We start from the raw sequence: 22,435 nt of genomic DNA on the forward strand, positions 1-22,435 counted from the left end.
TGTGTGTGGGATTTACTCAAAATAAACTAATTTGGCAGAGTTCATAGTAATGAAGAAACGTGTATTGTATTTGTGTTTAATTTAACATTAAATGTATTATCAGTTAACAGATACTGTGTGATGTGTCATCACAGCTCATCTACATATAAAGGGGGGCCCACACCCTCACCTTTGCCTGACAAAGACAATTGTTGGTCATGTCCATGTTAGTCTGGGTCAACAGAAGTACATTTCCAGGATAATTGTGTGACTGTTTGCTTTGGGAGATAACAACAAACTTCGAGCTAGCAAGCTAAACGCTGAAAATGGCAGGTCTTGAAGAAGATTTGGATGGTGCAACAAGGCAGGCCTGCTTGGTTGTCATTCAAAGATTGATTGTAAAGATTTACAAAGAATATATATACGGCATTAACGATCTAGGACGTTGTGGGATCGATTAGTAGGGATTGCTGTGGTAAGTACCATGGCGATACACTGGTAAGGTTTAACCATGTGTCCAGTAAATTTAAACAGCTCACGTTACTGTATCGTATGAACAGTTAACTTCACGTAATATTGTATGTCACTCTTTTGCGGAGTGAAAATGTTCCACCAAAACAAGTTCCCTCCCGAGACTATTTTGCAGAGCCACCGTCGCTGTGTCCGAAGCGTAGAGCCGCCCAAGACGATTGTGATTGGTTTAAAGAAATGCAAACAACCCAGAGCGTTTTTTTTCTCCTATCCCAGAATGCATCTGTGGCGTAGCCACACCTTACTCCACAGCGCTGTGGTGATAGGTCTGGTAATGCGAGACTATGTCCATGTAAAATAAAAGTATTTTTCTGTGCAGATTTTTCTGTGCAGATAGTTGTTACCCAACACCTCCTATAAACTGAGTTTAGTTTACTTTAATATTACAGTATGTTGGGAGAGCATAACAGTTAAGTTACCTCTTATTGTTACTTACATTGACTACAGTTGACTAGTAGCAATTTATTTTTTTAACAGAGGCCAGATTAACATTAAAAAAGGGCGTCCCATAGTCGACTCTAGATGTGGCCCTTGAGTTGGGAGTCCAGCCTTCCCACTGAGGCCTGAGAATTGTCTTTTCCAAACCACAGCAATGATCCTGAACCACTCACTAATTAGTAACATTCGCTCAGTGAAACTGATAATTGACCTTGATGGCGTGTGAAAAATAAGCACTACAGTTCAACACCTCCTCAGAGTCCTGCAGCACCAGAAGGCTGACTGTGATCACCATCAAGAGATGTGATCCATCTGGGAAAATGAGTCCCAGAATCCCTGTAAAAAAAATAAATAAAAAACAAGACTCCAAATGAAGAAGTGTGACGATGGTTAAAATCTACTCAGTGTGTTTACATACATACATACATACATACATACATACATACATCAGGAACCGGAGCGTGTTCACTGTCAGTTATTACTAGCGTCCTTTATATAGATAGAGAGATCTATATAAAGGACGCTAGTTATTACAACTCAATGCCTCCACCTGCTGGTCATTTTGATGTAATAAAGACAAACTTTAGATATGTTCACCAATGGAACAAGGACTGTAGGGGGGTGGGTCTGGGTCTTCTTTAATTGTCTATGCATTTAAGACAGGATTTAAATTGTGAATCTCTTCTAAATGTACTTTGTGTTCCACATTAAATTAAATAATGTTTGTCAGAAACACTCCACAACAGTGAGTTAGGATGAAGTTGTACCAAAGACACATTAGGTCAAATGTCCCTACCAGCCACATATAATAAATAAATCAGAGGGTTTGTGAGATGATTAATAGAAGAAGAAAAAAGAAAACAAATTTATTATATTATATAAATATTTGTATTGGTTTTTCAGACTTTTCTCTAATCTTTGCCTTTTTATAAAATATTGGATCATTTCCCCTCTTTGGGCCTCAAACTGTTATTTAAATTAAATTATCTCAGAAATTTGAATGGAAAACATTGAAAACAAAAAAACATGGTGGTTTGGAGGAGTGTTTTATTAAGCACTTTCTGTGAAGCTAAATACATAGGAGCTGCTGGGTAACAATCTATCATTTCTCTAAATAAATATGATGCAAGTGTAACACTTTCTTATTGGAGTTGTACACTTCTGACCAAGAAAAAAAAAATCCAAAAACAACCAGACCTGCCAGGTAGCTGGTTGTTGTTTTGTGACAGGTCAATGTGATATACGTGATTGCTTTGACCATCATTTACACCAAAATCAAAAGGACATTGATAAAAGTAGCAGTGCACGTAAATGGCCCACAAGGACAACAATCGTAACATCGGTAAAGAGCTCTAAAGAGAATATTAGAGCCAACGGTAACTTTGCATGTTCCATAAAGGTGATTCTATTCATTATACCAGTTCTTATAAAGTCTTGGCCTTGTCCTGGTTGTTCATGTACTTCTGGTAAACCACTGCCACTGTGGTGAAGAAGTTCCCCATGAAGAGCACCATGTAAGAGCAGCCACACATCGCAACCTACACCCCAGTAAAAAAAAAGAAAAGAAAAGCTTGGTCAGAGGCTCTTGGCGACTCATAGAACTTTTATAAGAGAAAACACAGTGGCACACGAGCTACTATTGGTTAACTTTTATACCAAAACATTTGTATTTATATCCGTATTCAGATTCACACTGGAAGCTGATCACTTCTGCCATGTACTTTATACTCTTCGTTGGGTACATATATTTAAGTTTAGCAAAATATGCCAAACGAAATTTAGAAATGAATTACTTTAATAATGCTACTGGCAGTATAGTTATCACATTGACAATATTGTACCTACATTAATCAAAAGATAAAGCAAGACATGTATTTGAACCCCACCTTGAAAAAACAAAGTAGGTCACAACTGAGTCTGAATAAAATAAATAAAAGCTGTGTGACTGTTAAAGGTCTGGGTGGAAATTAGTAGTGGAAATAGAACTGGAGGTTTTAACGAGATGGCATATACAAGCCAGAGACACAATGGATACAAAGTGCATAGAAAAGAAGGGGGTTGTGCATGCAATGAGAGTTTCAGAATAAAAAATAAAGTTAATTTGACATTTTTTTGACATAATTAGAAACTCTAGTGACAAAAAAAATGAACAGCTCTCTTGGCCATTTTGCATGCACTTTTGAGACGGCCCATGGTGCTGAGCTTCAACGCCGGATCATGAGATGTTTTTTTTTAATTTAGCTTTATACATTTGTTTACATTTAGACCAATCGGAGTCATGTCATGCTGCTCTGGATACAAGTACTTCCTGTGTTTGCACTGTACAGAGCACAACTGGATTACTTTAACTGAAGAAAAGTCAGAATCTGATTTAATGAGCCAAGTTATAATTCCTTTTTTATGCTTTCTAAAACAGATTTATGGACATTTATCCTCAACGGACACCACACCGCAGGAATGAGAGATTAAAGTGGTGTGACATGTCTGGCAAATTTCACAAGTAAATGACCGTGGGAACGTTGAAGCTCTCCAGTGTACAAACCTGCCACTCTTTACACTCCGGGAGCTGAAACATCCGGAAGAGTGTTATGCTGTTGTAGAGCTGCCAGAACTGGAAGAGGAGGAACAGTCAACAATCAAGAATGCTATAAAAAGAGAACTTTGTAGTTAAAAAAAGGGGTTCCTAGTTTTTATTTTTACATTTCTGAACTGAGATTTTCACCCAGATTGTTTTTTATTGTTGTTTGTTTTTATATCAGAATGTCACCAGTTTCAAATCTTCAGAATAGGCAATGATAAATAGCCACGCTTTTTTATTTTACATTTTATAAAGAGCTCATTAATGAGCCCTAAATGTAAGTTAGCAGTGAGCTGTACTAAGAGAGAGGCTACTCACGTGACCAAAGAACAAGAAAGGAAGGAGGAAGGTCAAGCCTCTCCACATCCAGGACTGGAAACCCTCTGAACACCAGGAGAGGAGACAGTCACTGAGCTGAGATCTACTTCATCTAGTTAGTTTGTAGTTTATATTGAACATGTAAAATAACAGATAAATAAGGACATGTACATCTCAGCACAATCTTCCAAAATGATTGTAAGTGATTCAAATAAGAAATTCTCATGTTCAAAAAGGAGTAGGAAAAATTTCATAAAAAAAAAATTTTCTGGTCCTTTCCCCTTTTTCTATTTTGATCCTTTAGTTAAATACAAAACTATTTGATTCTTCACTTATTTATACTATCGTCATCATTAGAGGATATTCGTCCTGCGTAGCTACAGTGTAACCATGACGAATACGTACACATGAACAATGAAGGAATACACAGTCGACATGAGACAATAAATGCTCAAATATTGTTTGTCTCTGATAAGCTCAAGTCGGACAATAATATCAGCACGGCCGATTTATCGTCATGTCATTCCATTACAAATACAAACTGACAAGCTGGTGACTGACAGCCTGCACTCACCGACGGTCACGTCCATGTTGTGTCTTTCTCCCAGCGCTCGGAGTCTGTACAAACAGCCACTCTGGTAGTAGTACTGGAGAAACTGGACAAATCCTACTTTGCACGCAGAACACAGTAGAAAAAAAAAAAGAAAATTAAGTTGTTAATTGTTGGCTGAGTATTAGCCAACAATTAACAACTTTATTTTGATATCTTAGCCACTAAGATATCACTTTTACAGTATGTTGTGCTTTATTTGCCTCGGAGAACCGTAGAGAAATATTCATGTGGAGGTTTGCTGAGAGTTTACACCGAAAACTGTGCCCACACTTGAATTTAACCAGGTTTTAAGCAGGTTATGCGTTCACACGTCGGTGAACTCACGTCTTTTGAATATCTTGCTGTATCTATACACTGGGAACCACTGGCCTAAACAGTCTACTACGATGGTTAGTGCATAGTGTATATTAAGAATGAAGTGTGGAGTTAGAGCACAGCTTAAATCTCTTACTTTGGTATAGACAGTATGTAAGGAACTGGTTCCTAAACATCTGGTAGAGAGCGCCTTCAGGCCTGCAAACAAACACAACATCTGGTTAGGAAGGAGCACAAACCCAAACTTTTATGACATTCAAGTTGGAAAGAGCGAAAGCTTGGTGTGTCAACACCAACCAATCAACATATTAAGATAGTATTTTGTACAGTTACAGTGAAAGTGTAAATCTCTTGCTTTAAACAAAAGTGGATGACATCACTCACCAAGTGAGCATGACTCCAGACAGGAAGGTTGACACGTAGTGATGGGAAACCCACCAACCTTTGATCCTGAAAACAACATGGAGGACTGACACTGAAGGGAATGGGACTGCTAGACCAACAGGGTGTTATGCTAGGTGAAGATACAAGCTAGGTCGGTGTGACATCAAACTATAAAGTTGCAGGGCATAAGATATATATACAGTATCTCACAAAAGTGAGTACAGCCTAGAGATGGCCCGATACCACTTTTTTGCTTCCCGATACAGATACCTGAACTTGCGTATCGGCCGATACCGAGTACCGATCCGATACCAGTGTGTCATATATTTTATTATGTTTTAACAGCTGTATACTACTATCCCTGTATGGATGTGATATTATTTCTATCTTTGTTGTCTGTCTGGCTCAGGTTAAACTCTTTGTGAAACATGAACAAACACAAACCATGAATGCCCCAGAACTTTCTTTTATTCTCCAGTTTGACAGTCAGATATAACGGAAATAGAACATAAATAAACTACTTTTAACGTAGATTTTCTTTAAGGCTTTATTACGTGGTATCGGATCAGTGCATAAACTCCAGTACTTCCCGATACCGATACCAGCGTTTTAGGCAGTATCGGAGCCGATACCGAAACTGGTATCAGTATCGGAACATCTCTAGTACAGCCCTCACATTTTAGTAAATATTTCATTATATCTTTTAATGGGACCACACTGAAGAAATGACACTTTGCTACAATGTCAAGTATTAAGTGTACAGCTTGTCCCCTCAAAATAACTCAACACACAGCCATTAATGTCTAAACCGCTGGCAACTAAAGTCAGTACACCCCTATGTTAAATTCCCATAGAGGAAGGCAGATATTTATTTTTAAAGGCCAGTTATTTCATGGATCCAGGAAACTATGCATCCTGATAAAGTTCCCATGGCCTTTGGAATTAAAATAGCCCCCACATCATCACATACCCTTCACCATATCTAGAGACTGGCATGGTTTTATGTCAGTTAGCCTAATAGCTGGTTTGATTTGCATTGATAGATGATCTTATGGAACGTACCCCATGCCAATCTCTAGGTATGGTGAAGGTTATGTGATGATGTGGGGCTATTTTAATTTTCACTTTAGTTGCCAGCGGTTTAGACATTAATGGCTGTGTGTTGAGTTATTTTGAGGGGACAAGCTGGACACTTAATACTTGACATTGTAGCAAAGTGTCATTTCTTCAGTGTTGTCCCATTAAGAGATATAATGAAATATTTACTAAAATGTGAGGGTGTACTTATTTTTGTGAGATACTGTGTGTGTATATATATATATATATATATATATATATATATATATATATATATATATATATATATATATATATATATATACATATACATACACACACACACACACACAGTTTTTGGGCTTTGACAGGAGGTGAGCCTGGGAGCGAACACTTTCTGTTGCCGGCCGCACTAACGCACTTATTTCGTCTCACAAAGTAACTTTACATTTGGTAACTGCAGTGCTAGTTGTATTTTACGTGTGGAGGAATAAATCATTGAAATACAATCTTGAGCGCGTCACAGTGTGTTTATGCATGTCTCAGTGTTCAGTCCCTCACGGCAGCACTTTGTTGGACTGCTTACTTTAGACTGTAAAATAGTGGACGTAGCATCTATCACTTCACCCATTGGTTTGTGGACTGGCGTTTTGAAGCCCTGAGTTTGTCGATACGGGTGCCGCCACCTTGGTTTTTTGCAACAGGATGTGCCGATTTTTGACCAGAGGGTTGAGCTGGGGAGGATGCGTTTGCAATGGCGCTGCGCTAAGCTCAACGCCAAAGAGGGAACGTTTCAACTCTTCTGAAGCAAATCATCCAGTGGAGATTTACTGGCGAGTTAAGCGACTGAGACCATAATCTCATTATGAAAATGTTTATTGAGGTAATAAATCAAGTGAGAAGTAGGGTCATTTCCCCATAGACTTCTACAGAAACCTCTTTTTGGAGCCAGTGGAGACGCCCCCCAGTGCAGAATGCAGGTTTAAGGCACTTCCGCATTGGCTTCACTTTTCAGACCCGGAAGCTTTGTCCGTTATTTTAACAGTCTATGGTCACGACCCCCAAAAATGATATTTAGTATTCTACTTTAGTCCCTAGATTAGAAGTCTCTGAGTGACCAGTTCATTTGTTATCATCATAATGAAAACAGTGGAGGCAGTACATTGGTCACAGACCTAGAGCCGTTGCTGATGAGGATGCTCTCCCGGATGGTGAGTGTGCAGTAGTACCACACCAACAGGAAGTTGAACAGGGCATCTAGGGCTCTGAAACAAAAAGACAGATAAACAAGTTAAAGACAACCAACATCACACATATAATGGAAGTAACTCAACAAACTAATTCATTCACCCATATGGACTGATGACACTGACCGTGCAGCAAATGCAGAAGCCCTCCGTCTGTGTGTACACTGGATCTGATCAGGCACATATCTTGGTCCTAATAACCAAATGTAAAGGGCTAGTTTGGCTATTTTGATGTGGCGTTGTTTGAGGTGCAGGCGCTAAGCAAGCTAAGCAATGTACTGCTGTAGACCGGGGCAGCAGCTAAACGGATTTAAGCCACCTAAAACAATCAATATCATATCAGCTTAAGCGTACACTATATTTATAATATTTATACAGCTTTACCTTTGCCGTTAACACAGTTAATACAGCGGGGGACTGAAGCCGTCATATCCATCTATGCTCCGTTCAAAGCCACCAGACTCCTTTGATAAAGCAGTCGTTTTACCTCACAGAACACAGGGGTTTCTGGTCTACAGCTTCCTGAATCGGTTAGTTAGTTTGTGTTGTGTGACTTTAGTTTTTTAAAAGAATTAGTTCAGATTCAGCAAAGTCACACAAGGAGACCAGAAACATCTGTGACTATTTTTTTTCAAAGGATTCTGGTGGCTTTGAAGAGAGCATAGACAAGGACAGAAAGGGCTGTCTGACGACAAGGTAGAGCGGTGAAAATATTCTAAATATAGCATACACTTAAACTGATACGGATTTTTTTAAGTGGGCCTTTTTTTAGGCAGCTAAAACATGTTAAGCTGCAGCCCCCGTCAACAGCAGGAACAGCAGAACATTGCTTAGCTTCCATGTCAGTAATATCCCTTTAATAGGTGTAGTAAATTAAGCCATGAATTTAGAATTGTGTTTGGACATTCCCTGATTTACAAGACCTACACTTCACTGTTGCACTGAGTGAACTGTCAACACGATAAAACACGGGCCCCGTAGCTTATTTTCAGTTGATCCCACATACACCTTCCCGCTGCTGTAAATGTTCACCAACGCCTCACACGTGTGTATTAATCCAGGAAAACAATGGGGTGCACTATCAGGGAGTGCACAGCTAAACCCACAATTTTCACTGCAAACATAAACAAGGGGTTGGGAAATCTTACCTGTAGCTGAACAAAAAGCGACATGAGAAGGAGACGACAAAGAGGATGACCGTGAGGACCAGTTTAAACTTCTCGTATTCATCTTTGTAGGCAAACCTGAAATGATGAAATTGGTTAACGCGATGTCGACTGTGACATGATGACAGCACAGACATTTTTTGGGGTTGTAAGAAGAAAAACACCAGTGCGACTTACTTTGACTGTTTGTTGAGGAGCGTTATGTTGACGTTTCCTAAAACAAGATTAAGGTATAACCTAAACAGGAAGAGATGTCAGTCATTCACAACACAGACATTTTAAAAGGTTTTAATAATGTTGTTTTAAAATGGGAATAGATTCAAATCAAAGGTGGTGCTTTATTGTATTTACAAGTATCAGATCTGTTAGAGCTGTTATAACACTACTTTGAACAGTTTGACATTTCCTGTTTGCTATCAAATGACAGAATCACACCCGTTCTTCTTTGGCAGAAAAGCTTCCATCTCAGAGAAAGCATCGGCCCGGTCTTTGATGGAGTTCTCGATTTCAGCGATGGCATCCACATCCTCTGGATTTAATTTGGGTGTTGGATGCTTTTCTTTGCATCTAATAATGGAAAGAAACATTATGACATGTTTATAACACAGCACAGACTAGCATACATAATAACTAACAAGATATCTTGTTACATTTTGGCTTGCGCTTGATCACTTTTAATACTACAGTCCCAACAGCACTGCGGCCCCAAAAGAGGAAAAAGAACGACAGAATCCCTCCCTGGCTTCCAAACCATGAATAGAGATAGGTTCCGCCAGACGGTTTCATTTTGAATACACTTCCTGGCCAGCAAAATGCCCAGAATCTAAATCTAAATCCCTGGAAGAACATTGGGTTCTCATTTTTTAGAATTACCAGTGGAAAATTTGATCAGCTGTAGCTCAAATGAAAAGTCTGTCTGTTAATGTGCATGTCAGATATCTTACTCGAGGCCTTTAGGTCCTGGCCGAGATACGGGCTGCTGTATTTTGTATGAGCTATAGATTATTACAAGAAAGGATGTTAAATTAATCTAGTACCTTGACCTGCTCTTGCACAAATACTCCCAGCAAATCCAGAATGAAACACCAATCAATACTTACTCTTCTAGAGATGCAGCGAGCTCTTTCAGTTTCTTCCTCTGACGAGCTATAGCAACGGAGCAGCTGTCTTGCAGTTTGGTCACTTCCTCAAGTTTCTGTTTATAAAGACGATGGGTGTCCTGGAGGTAGAATAAAAGAAAAGAGGTTATATAAAGTTGTGTTGTGCATTGTCGAAGTTTAGATTTTATTATTTATTAACAAATCTGCAATATAGAGATGCCAGTGAATCATCCAGAATTAAACAGGTGGAGAGATCCTGATGCTAAAACGTGCAAAAAAAATAATCAAATTGGTTCTTTAATGACCACGTAGCTTGATCTTGTCGTTGCTATTGCTCCTCTTTTGTCACAAGACTTATTTTATTTATTATATTTTTCTCATCTACACAAAAACATGATCATGTTGTATTAGTTGGTTATATTTTGTACGAATAATCTGAATCTGCAAAGTAACTGAAGTTATCAATAGGGATGGCTGAAGTGAAACTGACGTTCCGAAGCTTTGTCGAGATCCCGAAGCGCAGATGTTTCGAAACACTGATTCAAAGCGTGATTCAAAACACCCATGTCACGTGACTACGGCTAAATGAAACATCGGAGTGTTTCAACAGGTGGCATGAATCAGCGTTTGATTGACAGGGTCGGGAACACACAATCGCACATCAATATAAAAGTGAAGTCAACGAATCTTGACCTCGTGGGTTTTTGTGAGAGGAGTTTGATTTTGAGATAGCGGATTTTTGGTAATATAGTGACATTCATAGTGCGAGTTGTTTAGTTATATTTAGGCTTACATTTAAATTTACACATTGACTGATAGGCTAGAGACAGACAGAGTATACATAGTGACACATTAACATATTGATAGGTAGATACATATATAGATACACAGATAGATATATAAATATAGATAGAGATATATAGATATAGATAGATAATTAGGATTGAAATATAAAACTGTTAGGACATTCATATTTTTGAATAAAAATTTATAAAGAACTGAGACATTGTGGCTTGATTTCTTTTATTAATATTCTTTTGTCATGACCAAATAACATTATGCACAGTGAGGAGCCTACAGTTTACAAGCTTCACATATTAGAAAAATACAATAATAAAAAATGGCTCATTGTCAAGGTTGTTTTAGATCAACACCTGCAAGTGACCACTAGGTGTCATCGTTGAGACGGGTGTCGGATTGTTTCGAAGCCTCGACACAATATGGCACATTTGCTTCCACGGTTTCATTGTTTCACGAAGCCTCGATCTGCCCACCACTAGTTATCAAATGGAAATACTCACGCAAAGTACAAGTCTCTGAGAACTGTACTTAGTTACCTTTCACCAATGCTTGTATCTTCATGTACCTAGCTAGCTAATACATGTAGTGGAGATGCAAATACAATGTTTCTCTCTTAAATTTGGTGAATTAGTAAAAGTATAAAGTTACATAAAATTACAACACGCAAGGAAAGTATAAGTAACTCAGTAAAGTTTAGTAACGTTAACTGAGTAACGTTACCGGTAAATGTACTTTTGTGGCTAGTGGTGCTCCCCCAAAACAATGTCGTGCTGGGACAATGTGACAACAGTTCCGGTGGCTGTTGTCCACGCTGAAATGTACTTTTTTTCACGGACTTCTTCGTTTTTCAAAGTACACTTATATATGTATCTGCTGAGGGCGGTTCCCACTGCCCCGCCTCTCACCCGACTGTTAGCTTAAACCGGGCACGGAGCACTTCCATGCAGTTTAGACAGGCGATACGCTGTTGTTAAACTTACCTGAATTTGTTGGTAGTTCTTCTCTAAATCCTCCCATTCTCGGAAGCATTCGGTTAAACCCGTCGGACTGAACAACATGTTCTACTCTGACATGAGGAAACCTGCTTGGCTAACATTCAAGCTCCGCTGTGCAACCGACAGTCGTCTGCTGTCTCTGTCTGTGTCAAAGATAAGCCGAGTGCGACTTCCTGTCGCAGCTTTCACAATAAAAGCCTTTGTTTTTGAAGTTTTTATTTTGTTTATGTTGCACAAGTCGAGATGAGGGGCCATTTCCCAACCATTTCTGGTCATTCTTTGATAGTTTCATGGAAAATTGTTTTAATTTGAGGGAAAATTGAGACCGAAATATGCTATTTCAGTTTAAAAGATGGTGTTGACAGTGGTGGAAAGTTACTAAGAGCGTTCACAAAATTCATATTTTTAATACACAATATTATCAACAATAAAATATATTAATTTAATATATTAATAAATAATATATTAGTATGGCCTGCCCATTGTAAAGTACTTTTTAGTCGCTTATTTATAGTGCTATATTACTAAACATTGTTATTATTGTAATATTATGTGTATTCTTGCATTAGAAAAAGTAAAAAGGAATCGGGAAGTCCACAGTTTAAGCTCAGATGATGAGATTTTAAGTTTTGTTTTGCTTTATTGCTTTAGTGCATCTTAACTAGGGCATCTAGATTATTTTACTTTCCATATTCGTTTTTATAAAAAACAATAGTCTTAATTTAACATTACTGTTATAGTATACAAGTAGTATATTGTTGTGATTCAACCGAATTGAGTTAAATGAGTTAAACCAGCAGTTTACAGTCAAATCTAATATCAGTACAAGGATGAAAACTTTTGTGCTTTGATTTTATAAGGCCACCTATAACATCCGGTTTTTATCATCGCTAACGATAACGCCCTTTACAAAACTCCACGCTCATTCCTCCGTGCGTTCTGCGTGTTGGACGTCCTAATTCGCAAATGGTTGGTCAAATAAGTGGTTCCGTTGGCGAGCTCTAAGATTTTGTTTCCTCGTTTTCAGGCAATCAGCACGGGGACCGTTAAACCCTAACCACCCGCTTATGGGACTTGAAAACGTGCTGCCCTGAGTGCAGCTCGATCTCTTATAATCCCCTTTTATTAGAAGGGTTCGGCCATATTTGAACGCCAAACTTTGGCTCTGACAATAGCCGTCTATAACAGAAAGCTTTTCAATAACCGATGTATGCAAGGAAGGCGCTCTGTCCCATGCCAGGAACATTTCAAGGCAATAGGTTATGATCTACTACGCATGTGGCCTGTATTTTTAGAGCTGATATTATGTAACTCTGGAGGGGGGGAACTTATCATGTCCAATTGTGTAAGCACCTCTGGCAGAGCCATGCATGGACTGAACTACAACTAATGACATTTAAAAGACACAAAATGACATGTATTCATTAATAACTGTATTTAATGAATACAAAACAAGACAACAAGTGCACAAAAGTGCACACAAGCTACATTCAAATAAAAGTAGGTGTCACTGTCCACTTCATTATTTTTTTCTCTCCTTACATTACAGTGAATCCTTGAACCTTGAAAACATCTTAGAAGATGTGTAAGATAAGCCTTTATTGATCCCCAGAGGGCGTTTTTGTTGTATAGATCAACAGAGAAAGGTAAACATTAAATACATATTTAGATTAGATTCCATTTTACTGTCATTGCACAGAGTAGGCTTCAGGTACTGAGTTCAAAAAGCAGTAAAGTGCTTTTGAGGCTTGAGGCTTGATATAAGATGGTTATAATTGTTTATCTTCAAAGTTTAAGGGATTTTTAAAAAACCCTCAAAGACTTCAGTTTCTCCTGACTTTAACTTTGAGCTGATAAGGGTTTATTTATGGATTATCTAAATGAAATAAGAGATTTCTTTAAAGAAAAACAATCCCATATAAAATGTCCCAAATTGTTTGTACCTTAATGTACAAACATGTTAATGTTAAAATGTACAAAATAACATTACATTATCGTCGAAGCTTTTGGTTCCTTTGTTAAAAATGAGGCTCGGCGATATCGGTCACTTTGGTTCCCATGGTGTGAAGCTCCCAGTCAGACAGCTGCTGGAGAAACCCCGTGTTTGGCCTCATGCTGGGTTTACATTTGAGCACGTACTTCCAGGCCTCCTGAAAAAAAAGTCACAGCAACAGCATTATATGTATATTTTCTTTTTGGGGGCATTTGTAGGCCTTCATTTTCACAGGACAGATGAAGACATGAAAGGGGAGAGAGAGGGGGAATGACATGCAGCAAAGGGCCGCAGGTCGGAGTCGAACTAGTGGCTGCTGCGTCGAGGAGTAAACCTCTACATATGTGCGCCTGCTCTACCAACTGAGCTCACCCGGCCAGCAACAGCATTATATATATGTTATATATGTTATATATTATATATTATATTTCACATTCACATGCTTTGTATCCACGATCAATCTCATGTTTGTGTGTTAAAAGAGTAGTTTGACATTTCAAGATAGATGTTTTGTATGCTACAGTAAATAGCCTACGTAGCTGGAGCCAGCAGTAAAACCACAACTTGTTGAATTTACTTTGTTTTTTTTGCACGGATTACACAGACAAAACACAGTATAACATGCTAAAACGTTACCAATAGAGGTGTTGGTAGGCAGATTTTTTGCTACCTTGAACAGAGCCATGCTAGCGCTTCACCCCTGTTTCCAGTCTTTATGCTAAGCTATGTTAATTGGCTGCTGGCTCCAGCTACAAATTTACTGTACAGACACAAGATTGGTATTGATTATCTCATGTAACTCTTTGCAAGAAAGGGAAAAGCTTATTTCCCAAAATATCATACTTTTCCTATAAGTACGGCACTGGAGTCAGGATATGGTTAGCCTAGTTTAGCATAAAGACTGGAATTCTAAAAACACTCCAAACACCTCTAAAGCGAACACATTATTCCCCTTAAAAGTCCCATGACATGGTTCTCTTTGGATGCTTTTATATAGGCCTTAGTGGTCCCCTAATACTGTATCTGAAGTCTCTTTTATATAGGCCTTAGTGGTCCCCTAATACTGTATCTGAAGTCTCTTTTATATAGACCTTAGTGGTCCCCTAATACTGTATCTGAAGTCTCTTTTATATAGGCCTTAGTGGTCCCCTAATACTGTATCTGAAGTCTCTTTTATATAGACCTTAGTGGTCCCCTAATACTGTATCTGAAGTCTCTTTTATATAGACCTTAGTGGTCCCCTAATACTGTATCTGAAGTCTCTTTTATATAGACCTTAGTGGTCCCCTAATACTGTATCTGGCAAGATGGAGGGAGGGGGTGTGATCTTGACCAACTGCCACTTTGCTCGTTTGAAAGCCATGATGTCTCTCTCTCATGGGGGGGCCAAATTCTCTGGGCGGGCAAAGCAGAGAAAGGGGAGGTAACTTTGCTCCTTATGACCTCATAAGGAGAAGATTCCTGATTGGCCCATCTGACCTTTCATTTTCTCAAAGGCAGAGCAGGATACCCAGGGCTCGGTTTACACCTACCACCATTTCTAACCCCTGGGGGACCATAGGCAGGCTGGGAGAACGCATATTAATGTTAAAAAAACTCATAAAGTGAAATTTTCATGCCATGGGACTTTTAAGAAACAAGGTGCTGACTGGTTGCATGTTTTTAAAAACTAATTTTCTGATTTGGAACAAAAACATTTCATCTTAGAGTTTCAAGACACTCTCAGCAGAGTATATTTACTTATTACTTGTAACCATCACAATATACCAGTGGCACTAGGACAACAATTTGCACGGCGCATACTGCATTCTACAAGTGGAAGAACCCCACTTGCCTCCAGTGTGTATTTGAGGTGGTGCATGAGAAAGGCAATGGTGACAGCACTGCAGCGGTTTCTGCCCTGCCTGGAAACGGTCAGGACCCGACAGCCCGTGTTGATGTGGGAACCTGAAAACAAGAAGATAGATGGCTTATTTCAGTGAACACAAATATCTGCACTATCAAGCAAATCCATGTAACAGAAACTATATTTATAGCACATCTAGCGACGAAATAATTCAAAGTACACTCCCTGTCCTGCTCTGCCTGTACATGATCATCTCTACTGTATATAAAAACCATTTAAACATTTGAAAATTCTTGTTCAAAAAACCCCCAAATGACCTCTGACCTTTCACTTTATAAATTCAAATTGTGGAGGCACAATGCGTGTTAAATTTAGATCTTTAAAGTCAGATTGAACCTACTGAGAACGTATTTAAAAAAAAAAAAAAAAAAGATTATTTTAATGCACGTTTTGATGCACCCATATATTTTTGTTGTTTTGTTGTTTTTTATTATACCCTTTTATACCCTTATATATTTTCTTCATGGAAATGACAAATAAACTTGAAGCTTGAACTTGAACAATCTCATTGGAAGTATTACGGCTAAATCAGTTGAATATGTGTTGTGTTGTTGTTTTTTGCTTTTCCTAAATCCCTGCATATACAGTACATGTACTGTTGCATTTTGTTTTCCTTTGATTACAAATTCCAAAATTCAAATTAAACACCCGCTGGCACAAAGATCTGTGTATAACAGTCTTTTCTCCAATTGTAGAATAAAGTAAACACACATTCCTGTCAGATGTACTATCATCATATTTACATTCATGAAACATTTCTGAATGTTGTGAGTGATGTGCAGTTAATATCACATGGTTTGAGGTCTTGGGAATATAGAATACATGTAGGTATTAACCCTGTACTGAGACACTGCATTTTACATTTATGTTGGTATTGCTCATCACTGCAGTTTACAGTCAGTAAAAGCCTTGATGCCCAAAATGCATGGCTTCCCTGCTTCTATAAACAACGAATATACAAATACTTATTGTTCTTTTACTGGTCGGCTGAAGAACTGGCTTGTTGATAACCAGATATGTGTACATTAGATTGCTGAATGCCTGCTGACTTTTGCTGCCTCCCTACAGATTTGTTTTTGTCATGTTGCTTGTTGTATGATGACGTCTTGTGTTTGTTACTTGTTGTTGTGCATTGTCTGTTTGTTTTTTTATGTTAGTCAGTGTATGTTGTTTTTATATGTTGACTGTATTGTCATTTTAGGTCAGTGTAACGCTTCAGTTCAATTTTCTAAGCACAAACGGACATTCGGAAAAACAAAACAAAAATGGGTTCCAATATCCAATTTTTCATTTTTTCTGCCTTGACAAATAAAAAAATTGGATCTTTAAACTGTTTTAAGAAAATTACAAAATTGTGTCTGGGCTCCAAATTATTCAATACTGCAATGGTATTCTCTCCCTCGTTCCGCCTAACTACGCCCCACCCCCCACTCGAAACCATCAGTTGCAAGCACCTCTGACCCAAAGTTTTGTTTTTCTTTTTTTTTGGTCCATATGCAGTTAATGACCTGCATATTCCACAAAGTAGAGGAAGAGAAAACCATGGCAGTATTATGAATAATTGGAGCTCAGACGCAATTTTGTAATTTTCTCAATTTCTGATCCTCTGAATAAAAAACTTTTTTTTTAGGTTGCCATTTTCAAACTGGCCAGGGACAACAGATGAAAATGAGCCTGCTGAGCTAAATCTGGCTCATTTACAGTTGCTTTTCAGTTGCTTAATGAGCATTGTCCCTGTTAAATAAATAAATAAATGAAATGAAAATATTTGAAAGGATTTAAAAACAGCTTATTAATAAGTACAACTTACTAATAAAAGTACAAATCCTTTCAAGACTTGAATATAAATCAGACACCACGGAGTCGGCCACAGGGATGTTAAGCATGGTCTGGTTCCCCTTTGTGGCTCTAGATTGAAAAGAAATTTAGAATAAATTCAACAGCCATGATATTCAGAGTTTTCTCTGATGATATTTCAAAGATCCGGTCCTGTCTTACTCCAGAGTGTTACTCTGTGAGAGGCTGATGACGGCGCTGATTTTCAGGTCTTTGAGGATGCTGGAGTCCATGCCTTGTTCCTGGTCGCCCATATACAGCAGTCCTGCTATGATCTCCACTGGATAAGTCTTCAGGTTTTCCAGCTCCTGTGATAGTCCAGAAATATATTAAATTGTATTCATCGGCAGCAAAATAATCAACTGACTTATTGGAGAGAAAAAAAAACTATTTGATATTCTTTGAGATAAACAAGGCTGGATTAACTAACTGGGCAAAACCGGAAACTGCTTGAGCTGAACCAAAGTGCACTGAATTATTGCTTGATTCTGTGGCCCTGTCTTGTAAAGGGGCCTTGTGTCAAAATGTATTTACAGAAAGTGGCTGCAATATTATTCATGAACATCCAATGTCTGCAATCCAAAAGAATAGCCTTTGCTTTAAATATTGTCTTTGTGAGGCTTACAATGTTGTTGAGCTGATTGGACATGTATGGTCATTTCTCAGGCTGCGGTTTCTAATGGTAGTGTAATGGACTGCTTTATACAAGGGAGCAATGCAGTAATTGTATGGTATGCATCTTTACTACTCGCTCACCAGGATTCATACTATTGGGAGGTGTTCAAGCAACATGACTTTTTTCCCCCCCTGGGGGTTAAAACCTCCCTATAGTCTGTTAATCAAAGAAAATATTCACCTGTATCTTAAATATGCCACACATGACATCAAACCCAAACTTAGAATGAAAAACAAAAGAACTGGAGAGCTTCTTGGAACAAGTCTTTGTGAAAATAAGATGGTGCTCATTGGTAGGGGGGGCATGAACATATCCAGTGAGCATCAAGAAAAATGCTTTTATTACATCTGGCACATTCTAACTTTGTTCTTGAAGAAGGCTGGAGATAGAATGTGCCAGATGTAATAAAAGCATTTGACCTTTTCTCTAAAGACGAGTGCCTTTAAATGATCCAAAATCTAGACTAATTAACAGTGTGAGGCTGTGTCAGAAATGTTTGACTATTCACTATGCGAAGCTAATGCACAAATTCGGTCAGGAAGACAATACTTTTGCATGCTTAGGCATTCTTCATTTCTCATTCGCATTCAATCCTTACACACACATTCATTATTCCTTGCTGTCCTGTCTGGGCCCGTCCTTATCTTATCAGCCGCTCTCATCAGCTGATCTCATCTATCAATAGCTCAGCGACACACCTACATTGTAAGCCCATTATCCTGCTGCTGACTCTGTTTAAATATGATTCTACGGCATGTTAAAAGTTGTGTGCCTCTGAAGGTTACTAACCAAGAGCTAAACTATTGATACTCTGACAGGTCAGCCCAGTGCAACAAACAAGGATTGCATTTTCAGTTGTAAACATCTGGACAAAGTTTAATCCAAATCACTGGACTTAATGACCAGACACCGATTTACATCCAGTTCAGAGATTTGCACAACCTGGATGATTGAGATCAACCTCCACAGACTTAAATATGAGTGTATGAACTTGCCCCCAGGTGTAACAGGTGTGTTTTGTCTTACCATGATGGTGTACAGGATTTTCTCAGTCCTTAAAAAAGGGTACAGAGCTGAGAACTCCTGAAAGCCTCCTCTCACTACGTGGACTGGACAGATGCTAGCTTTAGCTAAGGCCTGGGCACAGTCAACGGCTCTGCCTGCAATCACAGTCAGAAGCCAACTGATGAACATCGATCAACACATTTGTGGCTGAAATGCATATTGGGAGCATTGTCTAAAGCAGGGGTCTTCAACATTTTTTAAACCAAGGACCCCTTAACTGAAAAAGAGATCAAGCAGGGACCTCCTACTACATATTGTATAAAATGAAGTTGCATATAAGACGAGGCCTACAATAATGTTTAGAGTGGCCTAAAGCCTTTGTACGTATACCTTTTTTTACATAGAATACTAAGCTATTAAAATAATAATTTTTGGCCTGATTTTATAAATCATCTTTTAATGTTACACATACATGTGGCACATTGAATCATCAGGATGAACTGTATCTTTGGATGGCTACCTTAGTGACTACATTATAGGCCAGTGAGCCTATCGTCACTGAGGATTTATATGTGCTAATAATATGTTGGATTCATGTTAAAACATTTTAATTTTTGAAAAGAAATTAACAATAATTTGGAGGCCCCCCCTGCAGTGACTCTGAGGTCCCCCTAGGGGTCCCGGACCCCCTGTTGAAGATCTCTGGTCTAAAGTGTACTAACTTCCCTCTGCCAGAGCAGTTCAGGGGACTTGTGGAAACTACAGGCTTTTTAACACTTCATATGCCCCTGTGCTACTCTAAGAAAAGTGTCCTGAATAGCCAATTACCTTGTTCCTGTAAACAGCTTGTGTTGCTGTCATAGACCACCACGTGCTGCATACTGTCAACCTCCACAGCCTCTGGCAGGAGGAACGTACCCTCTGAATCCTGGAAAGAGTCGCCCAGAAAGTTTTTATATTTGACGCAACAAAATAATCCTAGAAAATTAAGGAACGAGGAATCCAAGCTGTCTTTTAGTTTGCTTGTTTGTTTGTTTGTTGTAACAATCTCTACACTTCTTCGATACTTTTATGCTGAACAAACATCCATCTAATGACGCACAACAAGATGACTTGGAGAAAAAGATCATATTTGCATTAAAATAAAGTCCCCTAATCACAAATAGGAGCAGTATGGATATCTCTTTTCATCAATATTACACATTTTAAGAGCAATCCTATTTTCAGCCACTACATTTCTTGTGCGACAGATATAACCTTAACATTTTATTAAAATGTATTACTTTCTGCAGTCTAAAAAACCTGGTTATTAATTCCATGCCAATATAATTAGTTGTATACTGTTTTTGTTGTATGCTAAACATGTATACATTAGGATGTTTTTCTTTAGTAACACACATTTAAAGAGTAACACTGTTCTTTACAATAAACTAAGACAAATTCCTTTTCATTGTAGCTCCCCTTGCTCCTTTTTTAGTTGTTTTTTGAACTTTTAGAACATGTATATAGAAAAAAAACACCCCACCCTGAACACCCACCAACATACAAGTGTGCCTAAGACATTATACTTATAGCACCTGTTCTCAGGACTGGCTCTCACTTCATCTTCCACAAGCTCAGTCTGAAAAAGGAATTTAGTTAGTGTGCCTGACTCCTGAAACAAAATCCTCACCTCCTTAAAATCAATTCATTTATACCTTTTGGATATTTTAGAAATCTGAAATGTTAATCACCCGCCCACCCAACCTCTAGTGATGGTATTGTTTCTTCTTTCTTTATTTGTCTTTGTAATTGACTCGATGTCATTGTAAAGGAGGGTTGCCCCTCAAGGATATCTCGCGCAAAGGTTGAATGAATGAATGGAAGGACAGTCTTCAGATATTTGCCCCATTTGTCTAAATTAATTTACAGAGTAGACTTAAACTTGACACATATGGATATAGGTATTAATAGGACAATTTCATATAAAATTGGGTTTGAGGTTCTATTGGTTTTAGGTGGGACAGTTTTAGAGAATATGCTTGTATTTTATTCCTTTCTATGCCAAGGATATTTTAGAATGCATTTATTTATAATGTGTCATGTTGTCTGTATACATTTATATTAAAAGCTTTGCTATTATATTTCTGTCATTTCCATTATCATTTATTTTTACTGTACTCAGGTCTCACTTGTAAAAAATAAGATCTCAGTTTGTCTTTGATTAAATAAAGTATATTTATAAAAAAAATAAATAAATAAAAAGGTTGCCAGTAGCAAATAACTGTCCATGCACTACTAGCTAAGTCTGTAGTTTCCCTTATAATGCGAGCTGCTTTCAATTTAAATTACTTTCTGTTGTAGTGGACACTATAACTGAACAACAATCTATGAGTGATAATGCTAATGTTTGTACTAACCACTTCCAAAGGAATTCCCTACGGCATTTTATAACAGCCAGACGTCTGCCCATTTACGCCTAATTGCACCCATCAGGCCCAGACTGATTGGACAGACAGGCAGGACTCACAACACTGTGGCTACAATGACAACTGTACCGTTTTGACATGTTTAGCGGTTATGATGTGACTCATTCTGTAATCTTGGGTTTCACGAGCATCTAGAAAAGAGACATACACAATGTACAATTAAGTTACAACTGAATTGAATTCAAGCCGAGCAATCAAGCAAAATCCAACTCAACGCAAGTAGTCACATTGACTCCAGCATTAACAGGCGGAACCACTAGCTAACGCAGCAGGCCGTCTCTTACCGATCACACAGAGGTAGTTGATCTCGGCCAGCCTCGACACGCGGCTGCACCGGTTGAGAAGGTTGTAGAGCTCAAAGGGCTCACACATCATGATGTCAGCCATCACAGGAAGAAACAATTAGCAACATTAGAATTAGCCTGACCTGTAGGGAAAACACAAAAGCTTACAAATGACCGCCTTGTCTAGCTAGCTAACTAGCTAGCTAACTAACTAACTTGCTACGTTGTTTTCAAAGAGCACGTTTCCTGTTTGTTGCACTTCGGTTGCTAAGCAACTCAGCGTCTACCCTGGTGTTTGGTGCATAGACAGTATATAAGGTTTGGTGTTTAATTTGTGGCTCGTGTGGCAGTAAATAATACGGTGATAGCATGCAGTATACAGGTGTGGTATACGTGCAGTTAGGTGTCCCAAATTCCCCATACAATGTCCTTAATTAATTATGAACCTGCTAAACCACCTGTGCTACCCTACCTACCTACCCTACCCTTTTTTTGGAAAATAATTTGTGACACTGTAAGCACGTAAGCCATACATACATAACACTATATCTGCATTATAACAAATCATTTATATTTAAAATAAATAAACCTAGTGGCATTACAAGATGGAAATATAGACTAGATATTTCAACTTGCTCTGCCCTTCCATCCATATCACTGACTCACTGCGGAGTTGCCAGTTTGGACGGTCTTTCCACCTCTTGACGCCGAATGTGCTCTTGGATGGTTAGATACATGATGGGCTA

General features: G+C 38.4%; 2 protein-coding genes across 4 annotated transcripts; both read right to left on the minus strand.

The window, feature by feature from the left end:
• Positions 1 to 1,975: 1,975 nt before the first annotated feature.
• tmem120aa (transmembrane protein 120Aa) lies at positions 1,976 to 11,691 on the minus strand. 2 transcript variants are annotated; one of them, XM_028595022.1, is made up of 12 exons: positions 11,507 to 11,691; positions 9,726 to 9,844; positions 9,061 to 9,192; positions 8,803 to 8,862; positions 8,608 to 8,703; positions 7,388 to 7,477; positions 5,157 to 5,222; positions 4,909 to 4,970; positions 4,419 to 4,511; positions 3,845 to 3,909; positions 3,491 to 3,559; positions 1,976 to 2,486 (listed from the first exon to the last, which is right to left on the minus strand). In XM_028595022.1, exons 1-12 carry the CDS (start codon positions 11,582 to 11,584, stop codon positions 2,373 to 2,375), a joined length of 1,044 nt encoding a protein of 347 aa, XP_028450823.1. In that variant the 5' UTR covers positions 11,585 to 11,691; the 3' UTR covers positions 1,976 to 2,372. The 2 variants fall into 2 exon arrangements, with proteins under 2 accessions (XP_028450823.1, XP_028450822.1); XM_028595021.1 differs by having other exon boundaries at positions 4,419 to 4,514.
• A 1,250-nt stretch (positions 11,692 to 12,941) lies between these two features.
• Positions 12,942 to 22,435, minus strand: styxl1 (serine/threonine/tyrosine interacting-like 1). 2 transcript variants are annotated; one of them, XM_028596021.1, is made up of 9 exons: positions 22,356 to 22,435; positions 21,690 to 21,832; positions 21,475 to 21,536; positions 19,766 to 19,865; positions 18,959 to 19,092; positions 17,419 to 17,564; positions 17,231 to 17,328; positions 15,349 to 15,461; positions 12,942 to 13,671 (listed from the first exon to the last, which is right to left on the minus strand). In XM_028596021.1, exons 2-9 carry the CDS (start codon positions 21,790 to 21,792, stop codon positions 13,540 to 13,542), a joined length of 888 nt encoding a protein of 295 aa, XP_028451822.1. In that variant the 5' UTR covers positions 21,793 to 21,832; positions 22,356 to 22,435; the 3' UTR covers positions 12,942 to 13,539. The 2 variants fall into 2 exon arrangements, with proteins under 2 accessions (XP_028451822.1, XP_028451821.1); XM_028596020.1 differs by lacking the exon at positions 22,356 to 22,435 and having other exon boundaries at positions 13,375 to 13,671; positions 21,690 to 22,071.

The sequence above is a fragment of the Perca flavescens genome, chromosome 13 (assembly GCF_004354835.1).
Source record: "Perca flavescens isolate YP-PL-M2 chromosome 13, PFLA_1.0, whole genome shotgun sequence".
Classification (NCBI taxonomy): Eukaryota; Metazoa; Chordata; class Actinopteri; order Perciformes; family Percidae; genus Perca; species Perca flavescens.